General features: G+C 38.0%; 2 protein-coding genes across 4 annotated transcripts in view; one reads left to right on the top strand and one right to left on the bottom strand.

Annotated features, from left to right (window-relative positions):
- LOC144658478 (uncharacterized) overlaps positions 1-13,251 on the top strand; it is a 199,856-nt gene that overhangs the window by 36,725 nt on the left and 149,880 nt on the right. For 2 of the 3 annotated variants that reach the window (XM_078518898.1, XM_078518896.1), the window contains exon 14: positions 132-836. In XM_078518898.1, the coding sequence (XP_078375024.1) occupies positions 132-262 (131 nt within the window). In that variant the 3' untranslated portion in view covers positions 263-836. Of the gene's footprint in view, positions 1-131; positions 837-13,251 lie in introns of those variants that run through there. The other variant, XR_013571724.1, reaches the window with a different exon arrangement.
- The window catches only part of LOC144656588 (uncharacterized), a 507,005-nt gene that overhangs the window by 372,807 nt on the left and 120,947 nt on the right, over positions 1-13,251 (bottom strand). The gene's annotated exons all lie outside the window — the stretch shown is intronic.

Below are 13,251 nucleotides of genomic sequence, written 5' to 3'. Positions count from 1 at the left end.
TGTTAAAATCCGAGGAAAATAATACTAGAATTCCTAAATCCAGCTATATATTCCTCTGTAGGTAGGTTGAGGAATTTTTTCGACTCCTTAAATGATGGTCAGTTGTTCATAATCCTTTTCATCCCCTGTAGGGAAGAATGATAGCATGCCTGACCGGGGCTGGGTGAAGGCAACAGAATTGTGCGTGGCGGCCTTTTTCCCTGAGGAGGCAGTGAGAGAAGCAGAGAACACATTCCCGGATGTTGTGTTGCCAAGACCCTGAGCGAACACGCCTTTGTTTCAACCGATAGCGACAGCGTTCTCCATCGTCAGACCGCCCGGCTCCTGGCGGTGTGGAACATAGGACGAACTCCACCAGTGTCGGTGACTGCCACCGATTCGAAATCCAAGAAGATCGGATTTTATAGTGGGTGGGTTATCACCCCCCCTGCTCACCCCAGTCCTGTAGGACCCGTTGAGCTGTCCTTACGAGTACCGTCTTCGTGTCCGTAGCCTTCCAGTTGCAAAGAACAGGAAGATGCGGTTCTACATGTATATCACTGATAACTCGGTTCAGTGCTGTTTCTATCGTGGTTCCACGTCTCCTCTGCGTTATGCAATTCTGAGTCAGTGCCCGGCGGGAATCAAACCTTAGTGTTGTAGCTTGAACGATATATGATAAAAATGGATTTTGAGGAACAAGAACATTAAAGTACAACTGCAGCTGCGCTTTGTGTTCCACTTTTCTAAAGAACTCAAACTGAAACATTTTACGCAGTTTTAAATTTCTTTTCTTATTGCACGACTGTTTCGGTAAAAACAAATGTTATTGTTGTAAAATAAAGTGTGTAATGGGTTGTCGTCGTCGTTGTCGTTTTTGTTGAAAATAAGCCGAAAGCCGAGATATAGAATAAGGCTATATACATGTTATAATGACGGGTTCAACGGGAATTTCGTATCAAATGGCAAGTCTGTACGCAAGTTGAACTTGCGATTGTTTGCGTCCACTTGCGTTATCGTTTGGCCAGGGCTTAGCGCGAGCCTCCTTTTTCCCGTTTTTTCCCCAGTGGTGGTCATTGATTGACTCGATCAACAAATTGTCCGCCTTTATCTACCCAATGTGCTTTGGATCTTGGCGAGTCTTGTAATTGATTGACTATCCTTTTAAAAACGTTATTCATCGTTAACATAAACAAAAGTCTTCTAGAAAAAGGTACAGCAGGCGGTAGTCAAATTGCTGGCAGAACTTGCTTTTCCATATCTGAGTGGTCGCTTATCAGAGCGTCAACTGGAAATTAAAACATCTGGATAATTATCTCTGTGAAAACCTGCAGCGTAATTCAAGAAAAAATTGCCATGTTTTTAGCATTTATAATAGCCGTTAAATTTGCCATGTTTTTAGCATTTATAATAGCCATTAAAAAGCGCTGCGTCACTGACACAGTTCTAAACACAGTCACATTTCTCAAGGTCGATGTAATTCATGGCATAACTACAGAACATCATTCAGTTGATTATTTCCTTTATTCCCATCACGAGTCGCTTGGCAGTCTTTTGCTATCGTAAAGAGAAATTTAAAGTTGATCGGTAAACGTGACATTCACAGAAACCTTTTTACCCTCTTGTACTGCGTGATTAGAAATTCGATATCTTGAAAGAATGCGGTAAACTAGATGTTTCGTTTTTCAATTGTAATGCTCATAAAAAAAAAAAAACTACTTTTCCTGATTGTACTCACTAAATTTACACTAGTAATGATTTCGCTGTTCAATCGTTTATTCATTACGAAAATCTTCATCCGTTCTAAATGAGATTCATGCCGTGCGCTAAATTAAGTCATCTTAGTCAGCAATGTTGTCAATTATTAATAATGTGTTTAAACAGTTGTCTTATCCATTTTTGAGCTTATATCATTCATTGATACGACTTCAACCTTGTGGAATCGTCTTCATTTACAAATTCGTTTTGCCTTTTTTGCGGAATTTTCGAAAAAGCCTTTTTTGCCAGTCTATTTTGTCAGAACGTGAGTCGCACTAATTAACTTTCGTGTTTACATCAAGAAACTTTAACACCATGTTTATTGATAACGAACCAGATGCTTTGAACCTATGAATAGACTTTATTTTATTTCTGCTAGAAAGCCAGAAACCATACAGAGCTTGTAACAGCAAGACACATCGAAAAAGATTGTTGAAGGAAGCCATACATAAGCTATGTTTGAGATGATGAGATTGGCCGTTCGTTAGCTGATTGACACGTGGTAGTTGACCAATAGCGATCCGCGACTAACAGGCTTTGCGCATTTCTTCGCTGTCTGATGTTTTGTTGGATACCGTGGAAACTCAGAGAAACTCGGCGTGTGCATATTTAAGCTCGGACTATCAATACGTACATAATTATATTTTTTTTCTGCAAAAACCTCGAAGTCGGCTTCAAGTCTGGTCGCCGGTATTAAATCCCAAACAGCGAAGAAAGGTTCAAGTTCGGAAGAATCGCTTGAAATCGATAGTTCCTTGGATTAAAGGTATGGAATGTAATCGTGTTTAGGATATTTACGAGATAATGCATAATTTCGATGGAATATCTGCTTAGCTCGTAAATGAGTTTTTTCTCTGTTTTTCTTGTATAATTTAAGCAACTTTGTCGGAGCAACATTTTGCAGGCTTACTAAAAAATCTCGCCGATTTTATCTCGATAGATTGTGGATCATATCTTCCGATAGGTTTTGCGGTATTACATTCGGCAAACAAAGCTATTGGTTTACACCACAGTTGATTTAAAGCGGTTGATGCCGGCCAATGTGGTTTATATTCGGTCCTGAGAGCAATAACTGACTTATTGAATCCGTGTCTTTAGACGTAAAAATGCTTTTGGATATGTCGAGACCAAAAGCGTTAAACTATAAAGCATATTAATTTCCTTTTTCTAATGGTGATATTACTAAATCGTAAACGAAAAGATACTACATAATGACTAGGAACTCATCTATAGTTGAAATATAAATTGGAATGTCGCTAGCTCCTGCAGTTTTTACTCTTATAATGTTCTTTATTATCAAGAAAACATGCGCTCTGTCCCTTGTTATACGAGTTATTTTTCTCACTTCATAAATTCTATGTCTGCCTTTTTGCAAAGGCGATAATAACGCAGAAAAAAAAAAAAATAAGAAAAAACAGCTTTTAACATTTTGCTCGACAACAAGATAGATACGAGCGAAATACTGCTTTTTGAAGACATAGTGTTTCTTCTAAACACCCAATTCTGCAATTCTGCAGTACGCTGGTTTTGGCTTTGCTAAAGCCAAAACTTTGTTTGCCGGTGTTTGCAATTCGGTCAATACACACGCTTTTAGCGGAGAATATATATTAGCAAAAGTTACGGTTAAATAGTAGCAAAAAGTACGGTTAAAAAGAACGATTTCCAGCATGTTTCCGAGCCAAAAGTGTGTGCATGTTGACCGAATTACAAACGCGCAAATTCGTTGAAAACTGACTACGGAAAAAGAAAAGAAATTCCACCAGTTTTTAGGTTTCAACGAATTGTTTTGATACAACTAAGCTACTGCATAACAAATCGACGGAAACAAGTTTGTTTGATATCATAGAACTTAGAAATAAAGTTGGCGCAGCAGGAAATTCTCAAAAGGTACGACAAAGGCTAATTCGATTTTCCCTGAGGGGATCATTTAATTTCTATTTCAAGCTCAAAAATATCGGTTATGCAGTTAAAAAATCGTCGACACTCGCTTGCACCTAAATGCGTACTTCTGTTATGTTTTGTGGAAAGCCACCATTTAACTAGCAATTCACTCATTCTGTGGTTTTCGATAGACCACATTTGTATAGTATAGTTATAAACAAACTTTTGCCGAACGCTACTCAGTACTAGTTTGGTTAAATTCAGGTTGAATTTCACCATTTGTACCTTCGTAGACTTTCAATAGCGAAGTTTATAACACCTTTTCGTTATTCAACTTTACCTAGTTTATTTTCATAGGCCTTGCGACTGATATTTGTTTATTTTTATGATGAAAGAAATTTTTCCGGCAGGATTTAAATGTTTATATTTCGGATGCAATTGTGGGAAATAAAAGCGAAACTTAATTGACATTATGGTGAAAGTTCATCAAAGTGCAGTCAAACAAAAGAGTATCGTACATTATTAAAGAAAAACAGCTTTCAGGAAATCGATGTTCTTTAAATGTTCCAAGACATACTTCAGTACTTTTTCGTATGCTAGTCTTCCCTACAGTAAAAATCTATCCCAATTTGGCATGCCTTGATTAGCAAAATTTCCACGAGTGTTTTTAATTTCAATAAAATTTGTTCCAAAAAAGGTGATCTTCGTCGCACTGAGCGAGCAAAGAATATCAAAATTACTTTTATTTAAAATAACCAACGGCAAAACTTGTGCATGTGTAATCATGCACCATACAACACAGAACAGAACGAGCATGTAACGAAAAACAAACTATTGAAAAACTTCATTTTCTAGCTTACTTAAATTGAATTTAATTGAATTAATTTCCTTGCTTATAACATCCCTAGTATCTATTAGTATACACTGTGCGTTTATGGGACAAAAAAGATTATCAACCCTAACCTAACAAATTATCTACAGAATATTGCATAACCCTAGCAACGTAGTGAGTTGAAATTAGTCATCTGCTATTTTTCCACGCTTCTCGGGAATAGCAGTATTTGCCTAGCGATTACTTTCTTGCTAAAAGTCAATAACCCTGCAAAATAAATAACAGAAGCAAAGAAAAAGTGCATCACTAAAAAAATATATTTTCGAAAGCGTTATGTGGCACGTGCACATTTTCAGTTGATTATTTTTGTCAGCAACGTCTGTAACAATTAGTGTGATAAAGCGCGCGCACGTTTAGTTAACGTTCTTTAACTTCTCACGATTGCTACAACTGTCTCCTAATGTGGGGTGCAAGTTTAGAGCTTGTTTTAGAAAAAATATATAATCTGTATGATTGTCCTCTATTTACCTATTTTACAGGACCGTGAATGCAGCCAATAGTAATCGAGTCTCTTATGGAAGTGACAATAAGATGCCATAAAGAAGAAGTGTAGAAGATGAACAACAATTCAAAGGCGAGAATTATCTTTCTAAAACAGACAGTAGGGTGAATAATGCTGACTGAAGCTCATCTTGCTCCTCTTACAGAAGAGAATCTTAAGAACCATCAAAAGGAAACGATTGTCAAGCACATTCTTTTGAAAAAGACTACAGGACGAAGATCAAAAAGCGGAAAGAGCCTTCGTTCCGCGGGCGACGGAGAGAGTATTGAGTTTGTGAGTGACGAAACGTTAAAAGCATCCCTCGATGAACAGAGAGGTGATGAAAAGAAAACATTTCCACCGGTGGAATTACCAAACGACTCAACGACGACTGTTGCGTTACAAAATATGAATGAACGTACAGAAACAAATCCCCTACCGGACTCTACCACCACGCGGGCAGAAACGAATTCGAGAGCCGGTAGCAAACCACTTTCTAATGAAAAGGGAGAATTATCAGAAGAAGAGAAAGCCACTGAACCTTTTAAACAGGAGAAGGGCGAGGGAGGCTACGAAAGTGAAAACAATAACGAATCCGAAAAAGAACGTAGTGGAATCGAGGAAGATTCGGATGGATCCTCCTCGAGCTCGCTTGAAAGCGACAGCGACGTTGTCGTTTCAACTAAAGCAAATAGGAGCGATAGAGAAGAGACTGTAGATCATTACGATACAGCTGCCCCGACTTTGCCGAAGAACCAGCCCAAGCGAGCCGCGAGAAGCGCGGCCGCGAAACGAAGGATTTTTTTTTTTTTTACTGTCTCGCCCAATTCCCTCTTCGTTTCTTACCCTCATCTGTATATTTCAGGAACAAAAACCAACTGCTCGCAGTCTACTAAGTTTTCGATGTTTGCATATTTTTCATAATTCGCCCAAAAAAAAATCCCGCCAATAGAAATAACCGGTTTCTTTTTCGAAAACATTTATTCCATAGTGGAAATATCAGTTCACATCACCATCATCTTCCCATGTGTATCAAAAATTATGTTGGCGCCTATAAAAACGTCTCTTTTCGACTTTATTTTAGAATATCGTTGGGCTAAAAGCGAACATGCTTGCGATAACTCGGGGGATAATGTATAAAACTGAACAGAAGTTTATCATAATATCCATTGACAGAGCAGTCAGCCACTCTAAAACAAGACGTCAGACATTACTGTAACAGATCAACACTTACGGAGTTTGGATTGAATTGTGACTGTTATTCCAATAAAAACGAAAATGTTGAAACTTTAATATTGAAATGGACTTTCAATGCTGTTTGGGCGGTCAGTAGTCATAATAAAAATAAAAAATGTGGTTGTATCTGACCTTTGAAATGTAAAAATTAAATTTTTGGCAACCTTTCTGTTGCCTTGCTCAGCAGAACATGACTAAAAGAATAAATGTAAAAGTTTTAAAAATTGTGATGGTCCCTAAGCGATACAATTAGTGGCAAATACGCTTTAGGGAAAGGCTGGCGTTAATTAACCGCTTTGGTGTTCACAGTGGAATGCAGAGATTCCAAAAATAAGCGTTTGTTTCGGCTACCCACGCCACGTTCCAGTATTTCCACATAGTAAGGATGAATGTCATGTCCAGTGGTCTCCGCGTGTTGTTTTATTGCAGACTCATTATTGCCTCGAGTCCCAGGTTAGTGCTCTGCCCCTCAAGAGATAAAAAGTCAGAAACCGCAGCGGCAAGAATTGTTTACGTCTAGTGTAACCGTACCCTGGGTTCCAGAGGGTTTTTTTTCTTTTTTGCAGGAAAGACACTCTACGATCGCGGCTTCGCCGCTCTTTGTCGCCGCAAAAAAAAAAAAACCCTCTGGCACCCAGGGTAGTGTAACCGTTTATAGCACGAGCGAATGAGTCCCTGAGAAATTCTCGAAACAGTTAATGGGCAAGCTCTTGTGCCACTTAAAGCAGTTTATTTAACCCCCCCCCCCCCCTTGGGTAAATTCCGTTCGAATCCGCTTATTCTGCCGTGTTTATTTGCACAGCGAGTAATGCGAGGATACAAGCGTGTTTATCATTAGTTTATCACAAATGACAATAGCAGACAACGTGTTTTTAATTGTTTTAAAGCCAAGCGCTTTTAAATTAAAGAAATCGCGAGCCATATATCACAAGAGAGCACTCGACGAAAAGCACGATAAATAGACAAAGCTTCAAATACTCCAGAGGAGTCTCTCATGTTCAATTTAGCTAAATAGCTAAGGTCTTAAAGCGGATAAACCTTTGTAAACGGCTAAAACAAAGAAAAACTAAACTAAAACTTCTGTCTAATGCTTCGGGAGAAAGCCGTCTGCTTAATAACTCTCTAGTCGATGTGTTCAAATATTATTCTTCCTTTTAGTTAAATATAAAAGAAGCAATATTTTGCTGCCCTGTAAGCTTTACGAGAACGATTAATACACGAATACCGAGGGTCTTGGCGTGACTGCAAAGAAAAACATGTTCTCGCCTAAGGGTTTTTTCTTTCACCCCAAAATAGTTGGTATAAAAACTCTAACCTTTATCCGTAGAAGGGTGTTACTATTTTTATTAAGAGATATATACATCTGCAGCCGAAAAAAAACATTTTGTCAAAATGTTGTAGAATTTGCAGAGCGGGAAGGAATTTCTCTCACAACATGCATCGGAGAATTGTTAAAATTCTTGAATGGGGCGAAGCTGAGAAAATTGTCCTTGAATGTGGGGTAACAAAAATAGATGGAGGTTTCTCGACTTTTTTTCACCAATCACACACTGTTAACGAATACAAATGATCCATAAATTGACGCAAATCCGGCAAATACTGCCTGTCCATCTTAGAAAAAAAAATTTTCTATAAAAGGTACACTTTTACTAATGTTAAAATAATTCTATTTTTTCCTAAAATAAAATGCATTTGAGTTCATGTTTGCACATTGTGGCAGAGAGATATACGCTTAGGTATATGCCTCAAATAGTTGTGGAAGTAGTACTTACTCAGCTAAGAATTTTTCTGATCCCAGCTGACATTATCTCGGATAACAATGTTTTCATCGCGGTCTCTTTCAAAGCAAATGAATGAATAAAGTGTATAGGTAATTTTTGTTTTTGAACGGATGATCTCTTTTGGGGTGACCCAAGTGCTGATTGATCGACTACATGGAGCGCAGTGAACTTTGATGTTGTAGTTGGGCCATCCCAATAAAATGTTTCATTTCCCATCGCCCCGTCTCTTGTGATGGTGGGTGGGTCGGTCGGTTGAGGGGCCTGGGTTCATTTAAGAAGCCAGGAGTTGCAGAACCGAAAGATTTTGTTTCAGCCGATCTCGTTGAGAATGTTGGAACAATCGTTAATGTCCTTAGCACGAAACAGCCTTTGAAAAACTTAGTATCCATGTTAATTAAAGACAAGGACATCACATCATACCAATTGTTGTTAATAAAACAAGATCGTGTGCTTGTAAATTAAAGTACTTGCCTCTTTGACTAGTGAATCTGGATTTTTTTTTACATTTCGAAAAAAAAATGGGTCGGTCGGGCGATGGGAAACGAAACATTTTATTGCGATGGCCTTAACAAAAAAAATGAGATCAAATCGTGCGCAAGAGCAATGAATGGTTTTAATAATTGATTTCTTGAGCTATATCCGTAGTGAATGCATTGTATACTGTTCTTTTAATATCTCTTAATATATTTTTTACCCGTGTTATCATGTACGACTCTGATATTTGACAGCCAGTTTTTTATAGATTGGCACCTTGAAGTTTCCGGCCTTTGTTCCTCAATTGTGATTCTGACAAACTCCAAGAATAGGGTTGCTGAACTCTGAGTTTGTTCCAGCGTCTATCTCGAGTCGTTTCTGAAAATTCCAGAGTGTTCAATTTTGAAGGACCCTTGTCGAAAAAACAGCCTCACATGAAACGCCCTTCTGATGACTAATGAACGATGAAATGGTAAGAAAAAAAGTTTACTTGAAAATAAACTCACACGATTCAAGAAAAAGATTTCTTCTCGAAAAATCTTGCATAAAATTCTCATAAAATTACCATATGAAACATCTCTGGTATTTTGTTCCGAGAATAGCGATGTCGCAGGCCAAACAAACCTATTTATGTGTTAATTGACGTCTATTTTTCCTAGTTTATAAAGATAATAAAATATGACTGTAATAACAGCAAAGTTCACTTAAATAGCGATGATCAAACAAGCGGGCTTATCTGCGTCTTGTTAAATATTGTTCTTTCCCCTGACCTCCTCCTCATTTCCTACCTACTTAAAATTCAAGATATTCTACTCTAAGGAACTTTGAAATTAACTGAATCGATTCACGTAGATACAATAACGGACAGGACTTAGTTTTTTTCTTGTCAGGAAATTACCTGTTAATAAAAAGAAGGAGAAAAAAATTTCAACTACAGCAGCTTCTAGCTGCTTCAATCTTTACAAACCACAGGAAGCCCACGCACAACTGTCAGCAATTTATAATTTACGTATACGGTACCTCAAAATCCAACAGTTTTTATGAGTATTCACCCTGCGAGCGAAGCTTCTTTTAACTTCCCTACAGAAAGGTTATGCTAGCAAATTGAACGTGTTATGAGTCAGAGACAAGAAGATAAAACTGTGCAGGCAGACCAACAAGCAAAACTACGAGCCCTGTTTTATAATATACAGCTACGTCATGTTTTAATTTATTTGCATTCCTCTCGTTGCGTCTACTTTCTACAATCTAACCACAGGCATTAATCCCTTATTTCCTGCCCTCGGCGTAGTAAAGTCATCCTGCACCGCAATTAGAACCCGGAAAATACTTTGTGGCCGTCAAAATATACATAAAATTTCAGGCTGCCAATGTCATGTATTTGTGTACAAGCTTTTGACATATGTTATGTTACGGAGGGATTACTTCTTTCCGCTGGTCGCAAAAAGAAAAACAGCAAAGTGTTATTTTTAGCAGCCACGGTCTTCCGCAAATAAACCCGCCCTCTGCCGGTGGAAATATCGATCACGAACATACAAACGCTGTAAATTGACCAAATTGGCCACAAAACTCGTTAATAAAAGTATTTAATTTCTAAATTGTCTAAATTGTACCAATTTGTTGACGCTAAAACTACCGTACAACTATAGTTATGAAGCACCCGGTGTTTTCGGGAAAAACGACCCCACTTACATGTCTGTTAAGGGTAAAGCCTAATTTAACATTTTTACTGGGATAAGCCTTCCCGAAAATATAGCCCCCAAAAATAACCGCAACACAGGTTTGCTCCTAAAGAAAGATATACCTTCTTCCGATTATATGGGTCCCCTTTTTTACAACTTTTTGCAATTTTTATTTTTTTGATCATCATTAAAGGACTCTAGGGTTTGTTCAGTGCCTCAAATCGTTTAATTGTTTAGAGATTTTGCTGTAATGTTCATAATAGTTAGTCCCCTATGGCCTCTACCAAGAGTGCATCTACTAACTAAGTATGTGCTCATTAAGACTGTAGAACTTGTTTTGTTTTGTAGTGTTATGCTTAGAGAGTTTTAGTTACCATGCTGTATTCCTGAAAGCACCTAAAATGTTTCACAGGCATCGTCCCTTTCAACAGTAACGTTAAACGGAAACATTTTTTGAATCGCAAAATTCCTTCCAATAATCCCCCCCCCCCCCCCCTTCCGCGATAGTAAGCCCACGCTACTACAAAGTTAAGATCTGACAATTTCATCTACTCTAGCCTACGTTGCAGACAAACAGAACCCCGGTATCTAGCTATTTTTAGAAACAAATTCGGAAAATTGAATCTATCGGACTATTTTACTAATAAAAGTAATTGCTTTGAGCTCTGTAGCGAATAGATTATATCGTAAACATTAGTTAAGGTTCTTTTTAAAAGTATTTTCAAAGTATTGTGGGCTTATCCTTTTTAAAGTATTTTTGGCTTTTAGTTCTTTAACGTATTGTAGGTTTATTTCCAGTGAGCCCAAATAAAATTTAACGAGGTTTCTTGTGACGTGTTCACTGATTTAACCACACAAGAAAAGTTTGTCCCCCTTGTCCCTTAAGTAAAGGAGGTCTGTCTGTTCACATATGCAGCCGGACAGACATAGCTAACGTATCATCTGCCGGAAAAATAAGTTTTTGAAATGAGATTTGGGATAGTCCAAAGTTGTGGTTGACCACAAAAGGATCTTGATCGTTGTGTGTTGCGATAAAGGTCTTGCAATTGCATGGGTAGATTTAGCGGCCATTTGGCAAAGTATTTCCAAACCCTTTTGTCCAATATTTGTCTAATGATTAAAATCTGTAACAACGGTTGTCTCCCGTTCTGACTTACATAGGTCAATACAGGTTTTAAGGGACTATGTCATGCTCGTCTTGATTCGACGCACAGAAGTTTCTTTCAATAGAAGGAAACGTCAAAAAGACAGTTTTCTAAGGCAGGAAAAACGGCAAAGAGATCGTAGCAAATCAAAAAGTATCAACAGTAGGAACTCAAGCCTAGGTTGATTAAGAGGATTTTTAAGCCGTGGCGAGTTTAAAATCAATAAAAACCCTAAACGTTTTAAATAACTTGAAAATTTAACTCGACCATTTAATTAACTTGAACACAAGCTGTTGCAGAATAATCTGTTTATGCTCGTCCACTTTTTTTAGAGCTTCACAGATTTAGCCGTTTTACCAGAAGAGATCAAATCATCACGTGATAATAAAACGTGACCGTGGTTACTCTAACGTTTCATGGCAAACGAAGCCAAATGACAAATCTTTTCCATCTTGTTAAATTGGATAACCGTGAGTTATCAGTTTCTAGGTACGTTACTACGACCAGAACTTCGTAACAACAAAGAACAAATAAAACTTCCTACTTTCTCGGTTAGCCAATGTGTGTGAAATTGGATTAACTATGAAGTTAAAGTAAGGCCGTCCGCACAAGTGAATTAGCGCACGTTTTTCAGTTAGTGTTTTGTTCTCTTTTCTATTTTATCAATAAAGCGAACAATTTGCGAGCCTCAGAGTACGAGTTTACACTCACAACCAACATTTTTAGCATGGTATTGTAGCGGGCAGTGAAGGTTAGAATAAAAGCTGAAGAGATGGGCCATCTTTTCGTGACCGAAATGTGTCACTCTTTCTACTCTTTTTCTTCAGGTAAAATTGGTTTTCCGTTAATTACGAGTTTGTACGCCATTGCTGGGGTGTATGAAGGCTCGGGGTGTAGCATTGTGACACGACAAGAGCTGTCATAAACAGACAACAAACATCAAAGCGTCGATAGCATCTTTAATATTTCCCGCCTAATGATAACTCTAGCACTGGTAGACTATCAGTCTAATTAAACTAAACGATTCTAAAGGACTCCGTAGGTGGCTTCACTTATATTAAGACCGCAATTTACTTTGCCTGGCTAAAAAAATAAATAAAAAGCCTTTACCATGCCAAGTAAGGGTCAAGGGAAAGGAAAAAGGCCTTAAACCGAGTAGCCATCAATGCTTAATGACGGATTATGCGGCGCTGCTAGGAAAGATTACTTACAACGGTCATTTTTACGTAGGCTTAGATCAAGATCCCTACGAGTAGAAGCACTTAAAAGCATACGATGTTAGAATTCATGACACGGAACGGGATTAGGGCGTGACCTGTCTGGCTCTTTGGATAATCTTTCTTTCTTTGTAGAATGCTTATACCTGTAAAACTAAACAAGATTTTGCCAAGGTTGCAGAAATAGATACATTGTAGGGGTAATCTAAAATGTGAAGCCGTTCCTGTCTTCTCTCCAAGTGATCAAAGCGGAAAAGCGCCAAACAATCGCTACCTTCTTGCTTCAACCGCACGCAAATTTTGATCAACGAATTTACGCAAATAAAATGGAGGTCATTAACAGCTTTTTTAAGTTATGAAAAGTGCTTAAAATCCCTTCTAGTTGTATCTCAATAAATACTAGCTAGCAAGCAGTTCACAGGATGGCAACGAGCGTTGTCAGCTTTTTTTATTATTATAATTCGAACTTCACAGCCCTTTAGGAAGTAATAACGAGATTGCCTTCACTCAGTACTGTATATTGAAAAATTCTAATACAGCTTATAGAGATAAAAAGCATACACAAGTCACGTCCTAGACTTGCCACAGGTCGACCTCTCGACTTTATTTGAAATTACTAGTCACGTCCCAGTAAAAATGAAAAAAAAAAAAAAAATGAAAATACCCAAGTACAAGGAACGATAAAAATTCTTCGCAGGGAAGCCAGGATTGTCCAACTTGAAGTT

Source organism: Oculina patagonica, chromosome 6 (genome assembly GCF_052425735.1).
Source record: "Oculina patagonica isolate OP01 chromosome 6, crgOcupat, whole genome shotgun sequence".
Lineage (NCBI taxonomy): Eukaryota > Metazoa > Cnidaria > Anthozoa > Scleractinia > Oculinidae > Oculina > Oculina patagonica.
Note: the sequence above shows the minus strand (reverse complement) of the source record. Positions and strands in the feature narration are given on the sequence as shown.